Raw genomic sequence first — 22,978 nt, 5'->3', positions numbered from 1 at the left:
TCAAGTTGCTTCATATTGAATGACGCTCTATTTGCTAAGTTGCTGTAGCTAAGTTCCCTCGAGTCTTATCGAGTAAGGTCTGAGATAAAGGAGTATGGAAAAGACAGGCAGGACTGACTCGGCTTTGCTAATTGTTGCTATCTGTTATTTCAGTATGTTTTTTCGCATTGTAAGAATTTTTGCTTTTTTATTTACCTAAAAGGAGAAAGGTGGGTACATAATTTTAAAGCCATTCGGACGCGTTCTCATAAAAAGCTTACGTTAATGATTATCAATGTCATATCTTATTTGCGGCGAAATATATATATATATTTTTACTGTCCTTTCGTTAAAACTTGAAATCCAAATATTTGGGCATATTTTGAGAAAAGAAATCACGAATGAAAATTAATGGTTATCCATGTGATAATATTTGCAGTGAAATATATTTAATTATATTTTTATGCCCAATTTTTGTCGAAACGTGAAATCCAAATATTTTGGACATTCCGTAATGTAAGAGAAAAAAAATTATGAATGAAATTATGAAGGAAATTAGTGAGTATCAATGTGATATGATATTTGCAGTGAAACATACTGACTTTTTATGTCCAGTTTAAAAATAAAATTGAAATCCAAATATATTGGGCATACCGTAATGTAAGAGAAAGGAAATTATGAAATAAATCATGAACGAAAACCGGTCGTCTTTTGATAAGCATGCGCATTACCCGAGATGGTGGAGGGACTGGGATAATCTTTCGATACGCATGCGCGTCACCTGGGACGGTGGGGAGTGAGTAGGGGCGGGTTATGGAGTAAGGGTCAAGAGGTCGGCTTCTCCTCTGTGAGTCATTCAGTGTTTTCCCCAAGTTCGCAGAACGGGAACATCTCTTTGTCCCAGTGGACGTGTAACGGCCCTGCATTCTGTACGTTCGTGTCCTATACAATGCAATATGAAACTTTTACAACGTAAAACTAGAACTCTGGCGATTTACAGTGTAATATAAAACTTTTACATCGTAAAACTAGAACTCGAGTGAATTACGATGTAATATAACACTGTACAGTGTAAAACTAGAAGTCGAGCGCTTTCTTAAGGGCCGTGGACCTCAAGTGTGGAATTGTGTAAACAAAACAAAGTTCAGTGGCCTTCCTTTTGTGTTGGGCTGTATTTTAGAAAAAAAATAATGAGTACTGTTGTTATTGCTGTGTTTCTAGTACATTACGGATGTTATGTGAAATTTTCAGTGGGTTTATTTCTATATATGCATGAATTTTTAGCGATTTTCGTTTAGCAGTTGACATCCTGAATCATGCTCGTTCATTTTTTATATTCGCCCCCAATCTCATTCCCAAACACCAATAAATACTTGTATCACGAATAGATTGCCGTCGTTGCCCTATAAAAGAAATACATATATATATATATATATATATATATATATATATATATATATATATATATATATATATATATATATATATATATATATATATATATATATATATATATCTATCTTAGTTTAACCAGACCACTGAGCTGGTGAACAGCTCTCTCCTAGGGCTGGCCCGAAGGATTAGATTTATTTTTACGTGGCTAAGAACCATTTGTTGCCCCTATAACCCTAAGTACTTTTAAATGTTCCCAAAATTTTCTACGCCCTCGTTTTTTGGACAAAGTTAATTTTCATCAATTTAGCATTATCCCCGTGTTGATATCACCGCTTAATATAAAGATATGTTTATGGCATAAAGTTTGTCAGCACGAACGCATGTTGAATTTTGACAGATTCTCCGTTCGTCATTTATCATTTTCCATTTTTTTTTTAATATTGTGGCTTTGATGTGAAATGGAAGCATTCATTATCGTTATTTGAGCTGTTTATATTTTCTTTTCTGTCTGCCATATTTTCCTTTCTGTCTGCCCATTGTTAGCAACCTCAAAACATTAGAATACAATTCTTTTGAACTGTAATCTTCATGCGATCACGTTATCAAGATTTATTGTTTATTACGATTCTAGCTGTTTGATAGTACATTCCATTGGACGAAATCTTTGCGACGCATTCTCGTCTCCTGCTACAAGTTCCCGTGTCGTCCCCATAATCGCTCCTTGATTGAGTCGAGACTGAATTCACTGGAAGACTGAAAATCATGTGGCGTCTCGAGGCACAGAGCTTTTTGGTCGAGAGGCCTTTGCCCTCCCTGGAGAGAGAGAGAGAGAGAGAGAGAGAGAGAGAGAGAGAGAGAGAGAGAGAGAGAGAGAGAGAGAGAGAGGGTTATTATCGGCCAAAGAGGGATTATAAAGGGGGTATTGAGATTGTCTGCGTGAGTGTCGATGCAATTGGGTCATTTCCATAATAGTGGCTTCCAGGATAAGGGTAGGGGGAACGTTGGCTTTTTTAAAGGGAGGATTGGTGTCCGTCCCTCCTCTCATAATCATCTTTCAGTTTGTTGTTTGTGTATATTTTACTCAGTTCATTTTGTGGGCGGGAAACAAACTATCCCTGTGATCGTAGCCTCAGGATTTACAGGTGGGAGGCTAAGTGACGATAATTTTAAATGAAAAATGACGTAGCCGGGAAGGAGTGCTGTTAAATCCAGTCAGCCTCCTGGTAATGATAGCGGCTTGGAAAGCTTTTTTGCTGTGTAATGGAACATCTTTAAGTTCCTGCTAATTTTTTTTTTCTTCAATGTACCATTCAGTTTCTGATAACGATAGAGGAATTAAGATTACATTTTTCATGTTCTGTGGTCAACTATTAATGTTCTTGGGCCAGGCGTGCCCACTTTTCTAAATGTCATTTAATCGTTTTAGTTTACCTTCGATCGGTGACCTTGCAGTCAGAGGCACCTCTGTCATTTCCTCTGCGATGACGAGAACCCTCTCTCTCTCTCTCTCTCTCTCTCTCTCTCTCTCTCTCTCTCTCTCTCGTGCCGTGCCTGATCTCTAGTTGTTTCACACGCTCACCCTTGCCGTATGCGGGGGGTGTATGGGCGTGATTTTCATGCTTTTTCTGTAAAAAGATGTAATGCTCAACTTTTTGAAGATCTTGAATTTTTATTGCGCAACTTTTTTTGAAGCTCTTGAATTTTTATTGCGCAACTTTTTTTGAAGATCTTGAATTTTTATGCGCAACTTTTTTTGAAGATCTTGAATTTTTATTGCGCAACTTTTTTTTTTAAGATCTTGAATTTTTATTGCGAACTTTTTGTTTAAGAACTTGAAATTTTATTGCGCAACTTTTTTTTTGAAGAACTTGAAATTTTATTGCGCAACTTTTTTTTGAAGAACTTGAAATTTTATTGCGCAACTATTTTGAAGATCTTGAATTTTTATTGCTCAACTTTTTTGAAGATCTTGAATTTTTATTGCGCAACTTTTTTGAAGATCTTGATTTTTTATTGCGCAACTTTCTTTTTTTGATCTCGAATTTTTATTGCGCAACTTTTTTGAAGATCTTGAATTTTTATTGCGCAACTTTTTTATTTTTTAGAACTTGAATTTTATTGCACAACTTTTTTTTTGAAGATCTTGAATTTGTTGATTAGTCACGTATCACCCCCTTAGCATGCTTCTGGTACGATTACTTTATCGTAGAAAAATAGGTTTTCTTGCTCAAGTAACGAACCCTGCTTGCATGCTGAAATGGAAGGGACAGAAATTGCCCAATTCTGTAACTGTGAGGTTCGTTAACGAAGACTGTATTCATAAAGATTACAATGTAATTATTATCATTATTAATCAGAAGATGAACCCTATTCATATGGAACAAGCCTACAGGGGGGCCATTGACTTGAAATTCAAGCTTCCAAAGAATATGATGTTCATTAGGAAAAAGTAAGAATGGGTAAAGGGAAATACAGAAAGAAGAGATCCTGCTTAAAGAAAATAATTTGATAAATTAATACATAGATAAAAATGTATTAAAATGCAAGGAGAATAGTATTAGGGTGGTAATGCATTGCATCTTCGTTTGCATTTCTGAAATTTCAATTGCACGACATCCTCTGGGAGACTGTTCCACAGTCCAACGGTGTGAGGAACAAAGGACCTCAGGAACTGAGTAAATTCGACAGTGAGGCACATTTACTGCACATTGGTGCTAACGAAGATGTATTCAAAACGAATACAATACCATTGATACATTTATAAGTTTTCTTTATAGCGCGGAGATAAAGCGTGTGAATATGATAAGAACTTTGATGTTTCCGTTTCGATAGACCAAAACAGTGGAGAGAAACTTCGAGTAAGGGTTCCCGAGTTCCAAGCAGTTGAAGTCGTCGCCCAGGGGTGTAGGCTAATGAGTAGAATCGCTGGCCTTTGGGCTCGGAGAAATGTAGGTGAAGGTTTTCGCCAGTAGATAGATGTCAGGCTTAACTTCCAGATCGGATTCGTTAATCGGATTAAAGTTGTTCGTCATTGAAGTGCGACAGATGTTTAATTGATGAGAAAGTAGCAATTTACACTTTTTACAGTGCAGAAGTCGGTGGGCGAACGGCAACTTTATTACCGTATCTGAAGATCAGACTCAAGGCCAGGAATAATAAGGAAAAGACAAAGAATAGGACAAAAAAGAGTAGAGGACTCTAAAGAGTTGGGCTGAAGAATAGAGAACTCTGAAGAGTAGAAGACTCTAAAGAGTAGGACTGTAAAGAGTAGAGGACTCTAAAGAGTATGACTAAAGAGTAGAGAACTTTAAAGAGTATGACTAAAGAGTAGAGAACTCTAAAGAGTGTGACTAAAGAGTAGAGGACTCTAAAGATTAGGACTCTACTCCGAATCATTTTCAGAAGAGAATGCCGTATGAGGAGAAAAAGATAAAACCTTAGTAGGAACATTGAGCACTGATAAAAGATGAAACTGTAGTAAGTCTAAATGAGCCTTAAAACCGTATATGACGTTTGAGATCGCATGAAAAGTTTTAAAAGTAAAATTGTTACAATGTTGTAAAAGTATCTAGTTGGCTTTTCAAGTTTTTACAGGTACATGTTTGTGATGGAACTGTATTTCGTTAAATTTAAAATATAGATGGGGGCCGGGGGATTGGTTTGTTAAACTGTATTGTACCGAGTTATATGATGTTTGGTTTTGTTGACATCAGAACTATCAGATGGTTGCAAAAACAGATGCATTAGACACTGAGACGACTTGCCCTGTCCAGTTCTTGGGCATCTTTAGCAATGCTCCTGTTGATGGCTTAGGCTTCGTCGATTTTTTTTTTATATTTATTAATCGAAGTTTTAACGAACGTGATTTCCCAGAATAACTTATAGAGTGATAATGGATCGTTTAGACTGTCACAGAAGAATAACCATCGTTTTATGTTCCATTACCAAGGGGAGCTAAAGAGATCATCTAAACCCAACAGCTGGACTGGAAATGGATCAACGCCAATCAAAAAAGTAATAATAGACAATGGTCAATTTGCGAAGATGAAATTGAAAGCTCAAAGTGGAACTGGTGTGAATTAGAAAATACGGAAAGAAAATGAAACTAGTCGTGAATTTCCAAGAGTAGTAATTCAGTGCTTTGATGTCAGTGACCTATCTCTGTGAGAGTTGATGCGATCTTGTGGTAGTTGGTGTTCGGAAGTTGTAGAAAGGAGGGAAATTCGTGAAGTCATGAGACGAACGAAGTGGAACGTGCGAAGTTTGGCGGCTAGGAAATGTTCGCGGTTCTCACGAACGCCCATCAGCCTGCCACCAGCCAGTTCCACGCCCGCTAAGGAACAGTCGGTTGATTGCTATGCCTGGAGGAATACCGCCAAGGACACTGGTAAGAATGCAGAGGAAACTCACGAATGATTAACACAGCCAGGAGGGGTAAACGAGGCAGTGTATGATTTGGTTAGCTTGATGAAGTTTATAAGTAAAACCATTAATTATGAACTTCTGTGTGGTAAAAAAATGAAGTCGGAAACAGCAACTTTGGCTTTCTTCATTTTTCTTGCTTTTAACAACGGTATACAATTGATTGAACCAGTTTCGAAGATCTAGACAAGGCAGATCACATTGAACAATGATTGCCGAGGTAGCTTTGATTTTGAGTAAGATTTGTAATAAAAAATTTGTGTAATATATATTTTTTTCTCTAATGGGCGATTTTTTTTGTGTATGGTAACAAAATTATACTAATTATTTGAGCTCATTACCGTATATTGATGGCCAAAATGTTTATGGGTAATTACCTTTTACCAAATTGCTCTTGCAACCTCGAGTTTGACTCTCTCTTTGTATGCTGCTTAAGTTTTTTTTTTTGCGCCTCTTTTGGTGTAACTGATTGTTTGTGAAGAGCCCAATACCCTCGAGGGCACATTGTACATTTTAAATTTAAAAGAAGTTGTATTTTGTCCAGAGGAAGAACACGAAAGAAAAACATAGGTAAATCTTCTTTATGACTGACTTTTGAGGTACTCTGGGGAATGCTTCCCTCTCTTTTATTGCAGGGCACTGAGGTATCCATGCAATTCTGACATTTTTCTTACAGTGATAAAATTCCTTTTCCTTGTCACACAGGTTGTTGCATTGAGCCTGATTGCTTTCTGGCCAAACTTTCGTCGTTATGGCTTTTACCAAAACTTCCTTTCGAAAATTGGAAGTGTGGAAGTTAGTAATGAAATGAAGCTTTTATTGTGTGTGTGTGTGAGAGAGAGAGAGAGAGAGAGAGAGAGAGAGAGAGAGAGAGAGAGAGAGAGAGAGAGAGAGAGAGAGAGAGAGAAAATTTCCCATAAATTATTACTTAATAATGACTACTTGCTGTTCGTGTCCTACACACACATACACACACATGATGCCAGTCTTGCTTGTTCTGATGATATGCATACACGTATACATTGAATAACCCTACACCTACAGTGTTCTTTTGACCATAAGGTGTGTAGCGGCAACAACTCTGATTTTTCTAAATGTTGGCATATGGAAGAAGCAAAAAAGGACGAGAAAATAGTGAGGGTTTGTGTAGCGTCGGAGGTAATGGAAGTTTCATTAAGGCCAGTGAACCTTTTAGTTGCCAAGCAAACATCATTAAAAGCTTTAGTATGAGTAATGTCAATAAAGATTGATGTGGAAAAAATAAAAGCGACTAATGGAATGAGGAACGGGCAGTTTGCAAGGTATTCTTTTTGGCTGTTAAACTTTCCTCAAATTGGAATTGTTTTAATGATTAATGGAACTCATTTTACCAAAATTGTGTTTTTGAGGCATCCAACGCTAAAACCCACACTCACCGCATTTTTAAAAAGTGGTGAAAACGAGCTTTAAGGGTCAAAATCTTATGTTGCTTCAATAGGACTTTCAACCATCTTCCTGACCCAAATTCTGTACTCGCTTTATACCATCCGAGAGAAGAAGGACAGAGCTTTCCAGATGCACAATTGCCAACTTATGGCGAACGTGGGTTTTAGCATAGCACGCCTCATTTATGATGATGTGTTAAATTTTTTTTAGACTTTTTTTTTATCTTGTCAAAAGTGCATACAGTCAGGCAGCTGTATACAGTACTAGGATTTTTTCCATGAATTGCTGACTGCAGTTTCATTACGTATGTAATGCCAGATGTAACCTCATAAGGGCAAGCATTTTTAATAATTCGGTGAACACGATTTGTAGTGACTCTCTTAAATGATTTTTTGCCCTTCATACCCAATAGTCACTTGACCTTAATCACTTTGACCAACTAGATTTGATGTTCGACTTTCATTGTTTTTCGTAGCTGTGGCTAATTTTTCAACCTAATTATTCAGGATAATTGCTGTGTAATGAATTAATGTTGCTGTTTTGTTTCAGACCTGTGCCCAGACTGTGCAGCATATTACAGTAACCGATCAGCATGTTACATGATGCTTGGAAAGTATCATGACGCTCTTAACGATGCTCGAGAGGCCGTTCGTCTAGACACCACCTTCGTCAAGGTAAGGCCAAAACCAGTGCAGCAACCTTTAGACACTCATCCTCATTGAGGATTTCATGGGCCTACGAGGTCAGCCTGTAACTGTGATCAAGGAGTCAGCCTGTAACTGATCACTTTTGATTGATTTAGAGAGAGAGAGAGAGAGAGAGAGAGAGAGAGAGAGAGAGAGAGAGAGAGAGAGAGAGAGAGAGAGAGAGAGTTTGTTGAAGTTAACCCTGAAACAGTTTTATTTGCTTCTTTTATCTTATATTTTTTTTCACTTACCACCCTTAATTTACTCATTTTCCCTCTGTGTTTTTGTATTATATACTAATGACCCCTATGGAGTCTCTCTCTCTCTCTCTCTCTCTCTCTCTCTCTCTCTCTCTCTCTCTCTCTCTCTCTCTCTCTCTCTCGGGGCAGAGAAGCTTGAAAATATCGTGGCATTTGTGGTCTAGATATTATTTTAACATTTTCATTTCTCGTATAGAAGTCAAATAATACGTAACACTTATGTATCAAGTATTTCTTTTTACAAAACTATAAAGATGAAATATTAATGAAAAGTAATAACATAAATATTAGTTTAAGTGGTTGTAAATACTTATTGTTACAAAGGATCAGTTGTGCCATGGATCCAGTTATCTTTCTAGGAAAGACTGGAATCAACGAAACATTTCTTAGAAAAACTGATGTAAAATGTTACTTGAAAGTTAGTAAGTTATGGTCATTACAGAATTGCCTACCATTATTAATTTGGGATGAATCATACCCACTGTTATAGATAATAGCTTATATCTCCGCTCCGATAGCCGGGTCGACATTCAAACAAAAGATCGAATGGGTCTCCGGATGACTGTCTAGTACACCACTTCTCCACCAGGTGTGTTCGTGTGTTTCAGTCAGAGTTCTTGCTACCATTGTGTATAGACACTTGTTAATATTTCATGGTTGTGGCTGTTTGCAGCTATCACGGTACTGTATGTTTATTTTTCCTAGGGTGCCTTCCACTGGAGTCAAGGCTAAAAGCGTCAGGTTCTGTATGAATGATTACTGTGCTAGCAGGATGTTGATTTTTATTTTTTTTAGGAGATACACTCTGTTTGTGCCGGCTGCAGCGGTATCAAGTGTAATTTTGGGAATAGATCAGAGGAAGTACGGGTTTTCGAAAGACTTTCTGCTTAAGGTCGTTAGTATAGGAAGAGAAGGGAAGCAGATAGGCTAGACTGCAAAAGCAACAAGTTGGGTCTGGTGACCAAATTGTCATTTCTCCCACTTCTCCAGGTTCTTTCGTCTGTGGTTATTCTTACTGAGTCTAGGTTTCCTTTGCTTTAGTGCTAAGACTCACTCGCAAGCTCTGCCTTCCGTTCCCCGTTCTGTTCAGGAAAAGCGTATTGAGAAGTTAGAACAGGACATAACCCTATTTTGGGTAGTAGAATTGGTTTAGGGACCCGTCTACCCCACTCTCCCTCCATTGTTTGCGATCATTTTCGCGTTCCCCTATAAGAGTCCGCTTCCAGGGAACCGTTTTTCACGCTCTGCGTTTAATACATCGGTACCAAGTATGCGGTTGAAGCAACGATAGGACAATTTGTATTGATATGGACAGTGTTGTTCTTATTCTGGTATGTCGATTGTTTCACCAATCTCATCACCTATTGCTCATTCTAAACCCTTGTCTGCCAGCCTATGCCCTCTCTCCTTTTGTGTGTGTGTGGAAATGCACTTGTTCGTTCATTACTTGGTTTTTCTTCGTCTGTCGGCCTCGATTAATGTTTGTTTCCAGTCCTACCATGGTTACAGTCTCATCTGTTGTTAACAGGTTAGATATTATTCCAGCCACTTAGCTTTCCAAGGATGTGCGTACTGGAATGCTCCCAAGCTTGCCGACTCGCTTTCGGACGAGGCGGGAGACCCGGGGAGAGTCGTTGTAATTTCTCCTCGCCTCCCAACATTTCCCGTTTTCTTTGGCGCTTCGATTTGCTCAGCTGACTATGTATTGTTGACTAAGCTCAGCTGACTATGTAGTGTTGACCAAGCTGAGTCGCTTCAGATTGCTTTTCCCTTGTCTCCCTTTCATTGAGTCGCCGATGCTTTACGGGTACCCCCTGCTGTCGCCTTCAGGCGGACGAAGAGTTGAAATCGGAGCGCACTTGGGCTTCTCTTTAGCCTCATTTAGTCGAGAAAAGATACTATGCAAAGAGTAGGTCTCGGTTGCCTTCGAGTATTTGGCCGCCCTTTACCTATTTGGAGAAAGAGAACCCAAGCTTTCTCCTTCAGTTAGAGCGCGTTTCGTAAGTTTTCTCGAACTCGGGCGCTCTTATGATACAGGCGCTAAACTTTTAGCTGCAGAGGCCCGGGAAGATCTTGGTTTCTTAAAAAAAAGTCGTTTTACCCCCCCAAAAAATCAGTGATAATTATTCCTTCTATTTAGATATGGCCATATTTTCCTTCAGAATTGGTTTTTATGGCAGTTATTGACCATTTTTCATAGTTTTTTTTAAATATCAAAATTTTAAAAATCTTGTGTTATTTGCCATGGAGTAAGCTCATATTAAACATATTTTGCTAAAATTATTTACAAAGAAAAGTTAAATCATTATTGCAATATTTTGCAATTTTTAGATATTTTAATATTCAGAAAAATGGTAGTAAATGATACAAAAAACTCGAATGAATGCAGTTCTGTTAACTTGAATATTACATAAAGCCTTATTAAAACTAAAAGAAATTCCTGCTATACTCTTAGCATTCATTTTTTTTTTTCAAAGTGAACAATTTCAAAACGTGGACACACGCCCATGCAGGTTCATTAGGGTACTGATTGTAGGAGGGCTGCCTTCTGTTCTACCTCCCTTTACCCTGTTTGAGACATTTGTGAGGGGAAATAGAGCAAACAACACAGGGTTTTTTTTCCCTAAAATGCTCATCATGGTCACTTTTTGTTGATTTTTTTTTTCTCCTAAAATGCCCAACACTTTGACTTTTTGTTGAGGATTTTTTCCCCCAAAAAAATGCCCATTACGGTGACTTTTTGTTGAATTTGTCTCCTGGGTTTGTAACCCTCAGGGAGTCCTCTTATAACTACTTGCGTGGATTGCACTGACTTAAGGTGTTGAGATCACTTGAGATTTAAACCCCTACAACTTTGTGTCAGTATCTTTCTGGAATTTAGATGCAGTCCTAAATTTTATCTGTGGAGTGAATTCCATTGAAGTATTTACTATGACTCTCTTTTAGTTAGCAGTTAAAAAGAGTAAATGTATTGCAAGCACTCTTGTTAAGGCTGTTGTGAAGGGAGTGGTATTTTATCTCTTTGCCTTAGAGCTGAGAATGATGTTTAGGCTGAGTTTTTTAGAGAATTCTAAGAATTCCAATTTAACCTTTTTGGTAGGGAAGAAGAGGAAATGCCTCTTGGGGTAATTAAAACTTACTTGGATAGGTTAAGCCTGGAATAGGCAAAGTTAACCTGTTCAAAGAATACGAGGCTGTCTAGTAAAAATTCATAATGTGTGAGCTGTTGCAACTTCATTTAGTTGTATGACAATTTGTTGCTTGAGGATGGGATTAATGCTGTGCAGCAGAAGTGCAATTTGGCTTTTGCCGCTCACTACCTTAAGTATGCAGAATCGTGTCTGAAAGTATTAAAGCCCTTAGTCTGATACTAGTAGCGGTTAGTCTTTTCCTGAACTGAAGAAAGAGCAATCTTTTAGGCTTTTTGTTTTGAATCCTGGATTTTAATATTTTAGGGAGCATGAAGGTACATACATTGTATAGGAGCATACCCATACTGTATATCATAAAGATATTTTTAGTGACTCGTTTTATAGGGGTTTTGGACCCAGGCACAGGGGTCCCCTCATGCTGCTTCTGTTTCATTCTGGCTGACTTGAAGTGGTTTTCTTCACAAGGCTGCTCTTTGCTGCACACATACGAGAGCCTTGCTTCTTGAATGAAATCCAACTTCTGGAGGCAGTAAGATTCAGAAAGGATTCCAGATCAGGTGAGAATGTTTTGGGTTTCATGCAAGAAACTTTGAGCTCAGTGGCTGAGTGGATTTTGTCTAGCTTCACTAACTACCATCCTCTTCTCAGTGTGGTAATCGGCTATCTTTAACTGTAGGTAAGATTCTTCCCAAATACAAATTTATTATTTGGATACTTACCTACTGCTAAAGTAGACCCCACCTAGCCTTCCCACAACTTAGTGGCCTGCCAAGGAGGATTCTGACGAGCTAAAACATTCAAAACACACTAGGTGGAAAATAGGTGCATTAGTCATTTGATCTCGTGTTTGAATGCTGACTTGCCTATCGGCGCGGAGATATAAGCTGTCTTTAACAGTAGGTAAGTATCCAAATAATAAATTTTATTATGAAAATTTATATTTTTCCTTTACAACTCTAATTTGTAATCAATTTTCAGGGGTACCTCCGTGTGGCAAAGTGTAACATAGCATTAGGAGATGCGAATGCTGCATTATCAGTTCTACGGCAAGCAGGAGAGCTTGAACCCAACAACAGGAGTGTACGGGACGAAATGAATAATGCTCAGGCTCTCTTAAGGTGTATAGACGAAGTGAATAAGGCAACTGAAAAAGCTGACTACAGAACAGTTAGTATTTTGTATATTTTTCATTATTCATAGAACTTCGCAAGAAGCATGCATATTCCTCAAAAGTAGAGCTCTGCTTTGAACAGTTATAGGCTGTTTAAAAAAAATTACTTTTAAGAAATTTTTTAATAGTTTGATAAGGTTTTTATGTAGGTAGCAAATTCCTTTGTTGAAAATTTGATTATACAGGCAGTCCCCGGTTTACGACGGGGGTTCCGCTTTTACGTCGCGTCATAAACCAAAAATCATCGTAAACCGAAAAATCGTCAAAAATCCTAAGAAAACCTTACTTTTAATGCGTTGGGTGTATTGAAAATGATGTAAACTGCATTTTTATTGAGTTTTTCATAAAAAAACCACCAAATTTTGATTATTCTGCCATTTTGGAGCCATATTTCTTCCGTCGGATCGGCGTACGACGCGTCATAACCCTGGAACATGCGTCGTAAACCGGGAAATAATTTCTGATGAATATATTTGAAATGCGTCGTAACCTCGGAACGTCATAAGCCGGACCCGTCATAAACCAGGGACTGCCTGTAGATCTATCTTGCCTGTAGATCTATCTTGGTTGCATCATCACAAAAGTGTTCTTCCCATTAGCAACTCTTTGGTATCTGCCATGTCCTTTCTCTCAAAACATAGGATTTCTTTTTTTCTTTATGTGGCCCTCTCATAAAATATAGCAGTTAGACATAATAAATAGTAAAGTTTTTCAGTATTGTTGGCCAAAATATCCTGAATTATTGAAAAGTGAAGTAAGAAACAAGAAAATAATACAGTCGACCCCTGGTATTCGCTTGGGTTGCATACCACTACCCCCTGCAAATTGCTAAAATCGGTGAATACTCAAAACCCCTCTAAAAATGCTTATAACTGCCTATTTTGATCGTTAAAAACTCCAAAAAACCCTCTAAAAATGCCTACCTGAATATTTAATAGTGTTATCACCAAAAGTACATATATTCACAAAAACTATATGAAAATACAGTAACTTGTGAATTTATCTCTATGAAAAATTCCGCGAATAGGCGAATTTTCCGCGAATAATTTGTATATATGTTCCATAGAGAAATCCACGAATAGGTAAGTCTGCGAAAATGGAACCGCAAATAAGTGGGGGTCGACTGTACAACAAAGGGGTGAAAAAAATGCTGGGTAAGTAAGTGCTTACAGTAGAAGAGTAAGGTAGAAGAAAGGGGTAAACATGAAGATTGACTGGGCTCTTCTAACCTGCGTTGTAGTGTTTATGAAAGCAGCGGCTTGCTTTCTTTTAACCAACCATTCTTTTTTAATTTGATCCTTGGAACTATTACATTTGGGTTATTAGAAAACTTTAAATCTCCCTCACTGCCTTCTCAAACACAAACTAATGTACAGTATTATAGGTCACATTTTGAGATTTGATAGGAGCCCCTGGACTCTTGTGTGGACAGTGGAATGCCCCACTGAAGTTGAATTTTCCCATAAAAGTGCTGGACAAAACCTTACAAATTGCACAGTGGAGACTTAATTGTTGTTCAAAACCCAGAAGAAAGTAGTCTTCATTGGGCTTCACTGTTTTTTATATTGATAATCATTAGTTATGTATTTCCTAGAAAGTTAACTATTCAACTTCACTCTAATGTGAAGAGAGGCATAGAGAAACCAAAACTATCCCATTTTCTTTTTTACTCTTATCGAAAAAATCTTATTATTTTTAGATCACTTTAGGAATGCACAGTCTTGTTTCTTATGGACCAATCCATGCATAAACCATATCACAGTTCATTTACTAGGACACAATATATTTTGTATTATTAACACATTTGTCAGTTACAAAACTCCATAAAGTTATTTTAAGTCATAAATTATGGACTATGGAATGGAATATAGAATTCTGGCCAAAGGCCAAGCTCTGGGACCTACAGTATTAGGTCATTCAGCGCTTAAAGGGAAATTGAGAGTAGAAAGGTTGTAAAGGTGTAACAGGAGGAAAACCTCGCAGTTGCAATATGAAACAATTGTTAGGAGAGGGTGGAAAGTAAGATGGAAGAAAGAGAATATGAATGGAAGTTCGGTAAAAGGAATGAAAAGGAGTTGCAATTAGGGGCCGAAGGGATGCTGCAAAGAGGTGCACCGACGGGACTACTCTTGTACGGGGGTCATAAATTATGAGTGGTACAGGAATTGAAAGAGAAGCTGAGGAACACAAAGTAGTTTAGTATGGGGCAGTATTAAAATAGAATATGAAATACCAGCAAACATTTGGTTAATTGCTCTTCATCACTGCTAACTAAAATGGTTTACCATTCTCAGTTGGTGGAAAGCATGAATTGAACATCACAGCAATTGGTAAAAATTCTGAAAAACTTAGAGGTTCAAATGATTAAGAACCTGATTGGTTGGATATTGCACAATAGTTCAGCTGTGTCCCATACTCACCCAAGTTTTAAAATTTGGTTGTTCATTTTCATATGGATACATCAATGTGCTTATGCAGTATTTTGTAGTTTTGAGCACAATGCTCTGTAAGAAAAGGCAATTACATGTGAACAAATTATATGTATTAGGGATAGAATACCCACAGCCTATAATAGTCAGGTAAACATTCACAAACACTTGGGCTTAGGTAGTGTATAGGAGAAAATTAGTTTGATATCTGGGACGGTACAGTACTTTACATTCTTGGTTTAAGCAATTATAGGTGGATCACAATTTCAAGGGTTCTGTAGTAAGTTAGGCATCGTAATTTACTGCAGATATTAGTAGTTTTTAGAAAATTTAAGGCGTTCATTCATGGCAGCTTGTCCTTGAATAGTTTACTGGTGTGTGTTCTGAACTAATCAGCTTAAATTAATAGCTTTACTTTAGTCATTTTTAGACTAAAAACATAATGAGTGAGGTTCAGTAACATGGGTTTTCATTTCATTTCAGGCTATATTCCATTTAGATCGAGCGTTAGATCAGGCTGTCGGCTGCAGGAGCCTTAAAATTACCAAAGCTGAATATTTAGTTTTTCTACAACGTTTTGCAGACGCACAAGAAATGGTCAAGTAAGTGACTTAAGAGCTTTAACCTTTGAATGCTCTCTTTAATGCATGGCAGATTTATATACTTCAGTTTTCTTGATTAAGGATTAACTTTCTTCGAGTTACTAATGCTGAGAATCAGAAAAGAAGCTGTATTTTAACTGATAATTTTCAGATGCTAATGAACTAGAATCTTTTACTGCTAGTCTCTAATATAGTTGTTTGATGAGTGGAGTGATTGCATAGTGGTTAGGTAGTATTTTTTGTGATAATTTTTTTGTATTTTATTTTGCCTCTTTTTATAGAAAATTTTAAGTATTGTTAACTCATTAGCTGTATTTTGCCTTTATAGAAAATTTTTATTCAAGCATTGTTAACTCTTGTCAATACACGAGTACATTTACCATTAACTTTAGATGTCCAGAAATTTTGAAAATGGACTTCATGAAATTTCCTCTTTTCAGTGAGATTCTGCAGTTTGACAGTGGAAATGCTGATGCCATATATGTCAGGGGTATGTGTTTATACTATCAGGATAATCCAGAAGCAGCATTCAATCACTTCCAACATGTTTTACGATTAGCACCTGATCACCAAAAGGCTCGTGATATTTACAAGGTAGGTTCAAGCTTTTTTTCATTTTATCCTTGAAATTCTAACAAGAATTGGACTTATTTTGCTTAAGTTTTAAAAAATTTTGTAAATTTTAAAAATTTATATATATAAATGGTAAAGCAATATCATCATCCTCTGTCCCCTTTCTGAGATCTGTTGTACTGTAACATTTAGGGAAGGAAAATACTTTCATTCCTGCACCAATGAAAACTGCGAACAGTCTCTTATTAATACAAAGCTAAAGCATGAATTACAGGAAAATGTGCATGTGACAGTACATATCCAGTTTTAAGCAAAGGAACCTACCTGAAGAAAGGGTGGATTAACATCAAATTGCATTTGTGGAAACAATTATTTCCTCCTGTAATATTTTATTTTTAAGTTACAAGCAGGGCATTGCTTACTTCGGATGAACTATATAGACATTTCAGTAGATTCTGTGTAGAGGATAGGTAAGAATATTGTAAAGAAAAGTTCAAGGTAAAGATTTGATAAGCTCATTCATACTGTAGCATTAAGTAGTTGTTTCAGTTAATGACATGAGCTTATAACAATTTGTGGCTTGCCGACATTCTTCCTTTAAGATCATGGAGAGTGTGCGATTGCCACATACAGAAAAACAAATTGTAATTGTTACGGTTACTTGTTTAATATTTGTTTGTATACTTCATTATTGGTCAGGTTTTTAATGGTGAAAAATCTGAACCTATTTTCAAACTGTAAAGTAGTAAAGCTTGTGAATGATCTTGATATTAAAATACCTGTAATGTAACTAGACCACATTTCCAAGTCATCTTGTGAAAAATAGTTCAATGGTTTGTTTCAGTGGATGAGTATGCTTTCTAATTATCGTGAGCATACCCATTACTTACTTAGTTTACCCATTATTGACTTAATTTAAACAGTGATAAGTGTTTAATTTAAATTGAGTGAAATGTTTTAAAGTACTCCAGTATAAAAATGTTATACAAAAGTATTGTATTAAATGGATGAAATTTTCAGAACTAGCTTATTTATGGATTTTGATAAATTTCAGTACAATGCAACTTATTACTATAGTTTTCAAGAAATAATGGGTTCTGCCATTTCTGGATAAGTTATTACTGGTTTTGTCAAAAGGGAAACTTGTGGGTTGGCTTTGTTTTTTTTATATTTGCTGTAGGAATAAAACAATACAGTGCTTCAAATAGTATACAAAAAGCTTGATCAGTAGAACACTTGAAGACTGTACATCAGTGCTTATGTACACAGTAGGCAGTGGAATAGACAAATCTATGCCAATAGTTTTTGTACTCAGACCTATGCCGTAGATTACTACAAGATATAAAGGGAGGAAAGATTATTCATTGATAATTTAGAAAATTTTGAACATTTCATACACGTGGATTTTTTAAGTATTGTTATTCAGACAGCATGTTTCATTAATATACCAGTCAGTCTTTCAGTAATAACCACATTATAAACTTTCTCACAAGTCGTATATTTATGACTTTACTGTAATCTGTGCAGCTTTGAAAGAGCTCTTACTTAGTCCACAGTTATAGGCTAATTGTGTTTTCAGAGGCAAACATTCTCATCTATATCATTATATAGTGGTCAACTTTATTTTAAATGTCAAGGTTTCTAGTTTATTTTAAATGTAAGGTTTTCTATTTTTTGTAAGAAATGTAGCAATATACTTAGCATACCAGTCTGCAAATTGTGTATTGACAAGGTTTATCACCTTGGGTACTCTCAAAGCAGGCAATTGTAAGTAGTTAGTACAGTAGCTTGAATATGAATAACCTCAAAGTTTGCCTGAAGCAGTGTATCCAAAGCAGATCCAAGTCAGTGAGTGCTAAAGACAACATTTACTGGCAGCACAGTTATTATAATAGCATAAAGTTCATCACATTCTTCAGGTACTTGCATCGTAAATACATTATCAAGGTATTGTAAGAGGGGGAGCTGTATTTCAGTGGTTCTTGGAATTACTTGTTTTCTGTGTATTTTGAAATTGATACCTTTGATGATATTGTTCAGTTATTTCTGTAACAGTCTGAGCGGGCTTAATCACCGGATTACTAAATTGTAAATAGATTGGTGATTTGACACTTATAGATCAGTCCCAGCAGTATTCACTTGCATACTTCTTTTAGTGTTGTAACTCAAGTCATTATTTGGGATAAAGTCATGCCAGTTTGGTTACAAATGAAAATAAAATCTCAAGTTATGCTGGAATTTTCCAAACATTTTTTAATCTTTGCTGTGCAACTTGTTTTGTTTTTCACAATCCTTGTAGTATTTTTTTTTTTTTTTTTTTTTTGCTGTACTCTTACTAATAGATGAATTGTCAGTCAATACATTGTAAATTTCCTGGTTTGCTTTTGAAGGTAAGAAGACTTTAGTGATCAATTTTTAATAAAATACGTCTTGCTGACCATTAAGATACATTAATGGTAATCCAGACAGTGTCTTAATTAGTCATAAATTTAAAACATTAAATATTCGTACAATATTCAGTCAGCAGTTGGTGAATAAAGGGATCCCCATGTAACTTAATTGAATGGTATTTACTGTAAATGGAAGCCAAATTGTTCTGTTTAATGCTCTACAGTAATATCTTTCTTTTTCTTCTACAGAAAGCAAAGAGTTTAAAGCTGAAGAAAGAGGAAGGAAATGAGGCTTTCAAAAGAGGAAGCTTTCAAGAGGCATTTAACCTTTACACAGATGCTCTTGCTATTGATCCCCTCAATAAAAATACAAATGCTAAACTATATTTCAACAGGGCAACTGTTGGTTCAAAGGTAATTGTTTTTGTTTCATTGTTACTTTTTCACTGCTTGAGTACTTTAGTCATGAAAATGACCAGTGTACAGGATGTATATCTGGTTCAAAGAGTGTAAATACCTTGGAGTATTTCTCAAGCATAATATTTTTTTATTCTAGTCTGTCAGCAAGGCTTTGCCTTGGGACTCTCATAAAATGAGTTTTTAATGTATAAATATATAATGAGTTACTGTATCATTTTTTCACAACCCCAGTATCAACTTTAAATTTCTTACAGCTCAATAAAGTTGAAGAAGCCATTGAAGATTGTACAGCAGCCATAAATCTAGATGAAGGGTATGTGAAGGCTTATTTAAGAAGAGCCAAATGTTATCAAGCCCTAGAAAAACATGAAGAGGCTGTAAGAGATTATGAAAAAGTTACACGATTAGATCGAAATCAAGGTAGGTAGTTCTTAATGTTTTCACTATTTTTTTTTTGGATTTTAGAAAAATTTCTAGACATTGTTACATTAAGTTATTTTCCTTTGTTTCTGTCAAATATGAAGTAAAAATAGCAATATTAGAATTACAGTAAATGAGTATTTTTGTCCATAGATAATGGTTTATTTTCAGGCAACCATTGTTCTGTGAATAATTTGTGTATTTTATGATTGACATTTGGGAATCGAAAATCACAATTTCGTAGTAACAATCTTTTAAGGTATATGAAATTGGCCCTTCAAATGACTGCAGCCAATAATTACTTTAAATGATTTCCAAGAATGTACACACACATTTTGTAAAGGTTGATTAGTTTGTTGTTAACAGAGGCTTATATTTTTGCATTATATTTAACAGTAACATAACTTAGATGGGTTCTTGATATCTGCGAGGCCAATCACATGGAAACATTTAGCTGTTTATTTAGAGTACTGTCAAGATAAATTTGTAAAAAGAAAATGGTATTAGCATCTGACAGGAGTTGGGAGATAATTAAAATCAGTAGCCTTGGAAAGGAAAAAATTTTTCAGGATATTGATTTTTTTTTATAGTACTTCAACATATAAAAGCATTATGATGAATTTTGTGTGATTGCAAATAACAAGCAGAGCTTACATATTTTGTTAAGCAATTAAATTTGGCATTGTCACAATTTTGTACTTTGTTGCAGAACATAAACGGTTATTACACGAGGCCAAAATTCAACTTAAACGCTCCAAAAGAAAAGATTACTACAAGATTCTAGGTGTTAGCAAAAATGCATCGGAAGACGAAATTAAGAAGTCTTATCGCAAAATGGCATTGGTGCATCATCCAGGTACAGTGAATTTTTCTTTAGTAGTCATTACTGTGTTTGTTTTTAGGACAGTTTGTCCTTGATCCAAATGTGGGAATAGAGTAAATATGAATACATTATTTGAAACGATATTTGTTTGCTTTATTGTAGTCATTTAAAGAAATTCAAAAAAAGGTTTATGTACTGTATAGCTTTCTTGAGGCATTTTTTGGAAAATTCTTCCATGACTCTGTATACCTTTACATTTCTTTTAACTTTTGAATTTCATATCCCTAGTTATTCACTTCAATTCATGTGTTTTGAATTAACACTTGAATTCCAATTCTTGTATTTTGTATGAGTTTTTGAAATATTTCAATTCGTGTGTTTTGAATAAAGAGTTTGTGTACTCTTCCTTCCAGATCGCCATGCCAATGCTAGTGATAAGGACAAGCGTGAACATGAAATAAAGTTTAAGGAGATTGGGGAAGCATATTCAGTTTTAACAGATTCTAAGAAGAGAGCTATGTATGATCGAGGCCAAGACATTAATGATCCAGACGGTGGTTTTGGACATGAAGGTTGGTATTACCTCAGTGCTTTTCACAGGTCATGTATGATATAGTAATACTGTAAAAAGAAACTGATGGCTAGAGAGCACATAAATGTTTATTGTAAATACTCGAGCAGTCACTGAGCTTCATACTTGCTTTTCCTGTACCTTTCCTATGATTTTGAAGGAGATTCTGTTTTTTTTTAGTAGCATAAATGCTGTTTTGTCAATTGACACTTATTCAATGTTTTGTCTTTGCAGCTGATATTGATCCAAATCAGATATTCCAAGCCTTCTTTGGTAACCACGGGGGTCATGGCTTTGGTGCCCATGCCAGTTTCCAGCAAGGTGGATTCCCAGGTGGTGGCTTCAGTGGCGGTAGCTTCCCTGGTGGTTTCCACTTCCAGTTTGGTTAAATGGCGCTTTCGTATATTTACAGTGCTAGTAAATTATTGTAATAAACTCCATGAAAGCTGGGAATTTTCTTGAATTATTAAAATTTTTGAATTTGTATTCATGTAAAGGTGTAGTGATTTTTATTGATAAAGTTGCTTCATCACATCTGTTGAGTGAAGGGTTAAGAATAATGTTTAGTAGAAAATCAATTGTCAGAATTTAAGTCAAATGTATATTGTTGATAGCCATCTCATGTATGGTAACTGTAGATAAGGTACTTCAGTAGTCTTCTGTAATGTGGTATGACAAGGAAAAAACAAAAATAGACGTATAGTTAGTTCGCTACTATCGGATGACTTTTAGGAAGTTATATTTTCAAGTATTTTTTCAAAGATTCATATTAAGGAAACAAGTGTGCTGTATGTATACATATTTATATATATTTTCAAGCCTCCATCATTGTCAAGTAAATACTCCACCATATTTATTTTTTTTTTCTGTTTCCCATGTCCATTTGTATTGCTCAGCCACCTTAATGTATAGGTTCTCAAAAAGTGCTGATGTCAGTGGCCGTGTGTGCATGAAACTGATATACATTATATCAGTTAGGATTTCTGTGTGAAATCTTTAATGTCATCCTAGCCAGTGCTATTAGCAATTGTTGTAAGTAATGAATACAGTATGTCCGCTGCTATGCTTTCTTTTGATATGAGCTAATTGAATTTTTCATTGTGTGCTATACTCAAAGAAGTAAAATTGCGCAAACAAGACGTTTAGCTAATACGTATTTTGATTTATAAAATCTGATGGTAAAGTTCTCTCAGCTGTAATCGTAGGAATGGGTAGAGTTTTTTGAAAGCACTCATGAGTTCATGGTAATGTAGTTAAAAGTCTTGATGTATAGTACATTCCTGTTTGACTTTTTTTTTCTTTTTGTTACTCATTACCATGTGTATATTCTTAAGAGAAAATTTTATTTTGAAAATTAAATTCTTTAATAATAAATCCAATCTAATCCACATGTGTTGCTAAAGTCATAGATTCAACATATCCATTTCAGGTTATTGCTTGACTGAGGACTTGAACTGTATTATACTGTAATAGCATATTCAATGAGTATATATATATTGTTTTGTTTGTCAATGATATGAAATTTTTATTACAGCATCTTGCTACATTTTGTATTCATAATTTTTACTTTCAGTTTTGTTAAACACTTCATTTTTCATTTTATATTTGTATCTGATACTGAGGGGTAGAAAATTTGTGATGATGATTATCATCATCCTGTAAAATTATGAAATGGAAAACTTTAAATTTAGAATAAAATTATGAACCATTTAAATTTGTATTTTTAACCTTTCCTGCAAACTTAAAGTTAATTTTACACAATACATACACTGCCACATAAAGATGTCATACTGAACTGGGTAGGGGAAATTCTAGATTGTTAATTTTTGCATGCTTTCTCAGTGTAGGAATGAGACTGACAAACAAATGAACTTGACTAATTTTTGCATGCTTTTTCAGTGAGGGAATGAAACTGCCAAACAAATGAACATGACTAAAAAATTAGGAAGGAGACTGTCAAACAAATGAATCTGACTAAAAAAATGAGACTGCCAATGAACTTGACTACAAAAATGAGACTGCCAATGAACTTGACTAAAAAAAATAGGAATGAGACTGCCAAACAAATAAACCTGACTAAAAAAATAGGAATGAGACTGCCAAACAAATAAACCTGACTAAAAAAATAGGAACGAGACTGCCAAACAAATGAACTTGACTAAAAAACCAAAGACTTGAGTTTGTACATGAAGGGAGTGTGACAACTTGCCTCTCTAGAATGGGACTGCCAAACAAATTAACTTGACTAGTGCAATAAAAG

At 35.7% G+C, this 22,978-nt stretch overlaps 1 protein-coding gene across 1 annotated transcript in view; it reads left to right on the top strand.

The window, feature by feature from the left end:
• The window catches only part of LOC136854022 (uncharacterized), a 65,268-nt gene extending 42,836 nt beyond the window's left edge, over nucleotides 1-22,432 (top strand). The window contains exons 3-11 of the mRNA XM_067130014.1: nucleotides 7,771-7,895; nucleotides 12,298-12,486; nucleotides 15,403-15,521; nucleotides 15,962-16,115; nucleotides 18,734-18,898; nucleotides 19,159-19,324; nucleotides 20,034-20,180; nucleotides 20,561-20,719; nucleotides 20,953-22,432. Coding sequence (XP_066986115.1) covers nucleotides 7,771-7,895; nucleotides 12,298-12,486; nucleotides 15,403-15,521; nucleotides 15,962-16,115; nucleotides 18,734-18,898; nucleotides 19,159-19,324; nucleotides 20,034-20,180; nucleotides 20,561-20,719; nucleotides 20,953-21,107 — 1,379 coding nt within the window. The 3' untranslated portion in view covers nucleotides 21,108-22,432. The remainder of the gene's footprint in view (nucleotides 1-7,770; nucleotides 7,896-12,297; nucleotides 12,487-15,402; nucleotides 15,522-15,961; nucleotides 16,116-18,733; nucleotides 18,899-19,158; nucleotides 19,325-20,033; nucleotides 20,181-20,560; nucleotides 20,720-20,952) is intronic.
• Nucleotides 22,433-22,978: the final 546 nt, after the last annotated feature.

This window comes from Macrobrachium rosenbergii, chromosome 28 (assembly GCF_040412425.1).
Source record: "Macrobrachium rosenbergii isolate ZJJX-2024 chromosome 28, ASM4041242v1, whole genome shotgun sequence".
Taxonomy (NCBI): Eukaryota; Metazoa; Arthropoda; class Malacostraca; order Decapoda; family Palaemonidae; genus Macrobrachium; species Macrobrachium rosenbergii.
The sequence above is the reverse complement of the archived record's forward strand: the minus strand, read 5'-3'. Positions and strand labels throughout refer to the sequence as shown.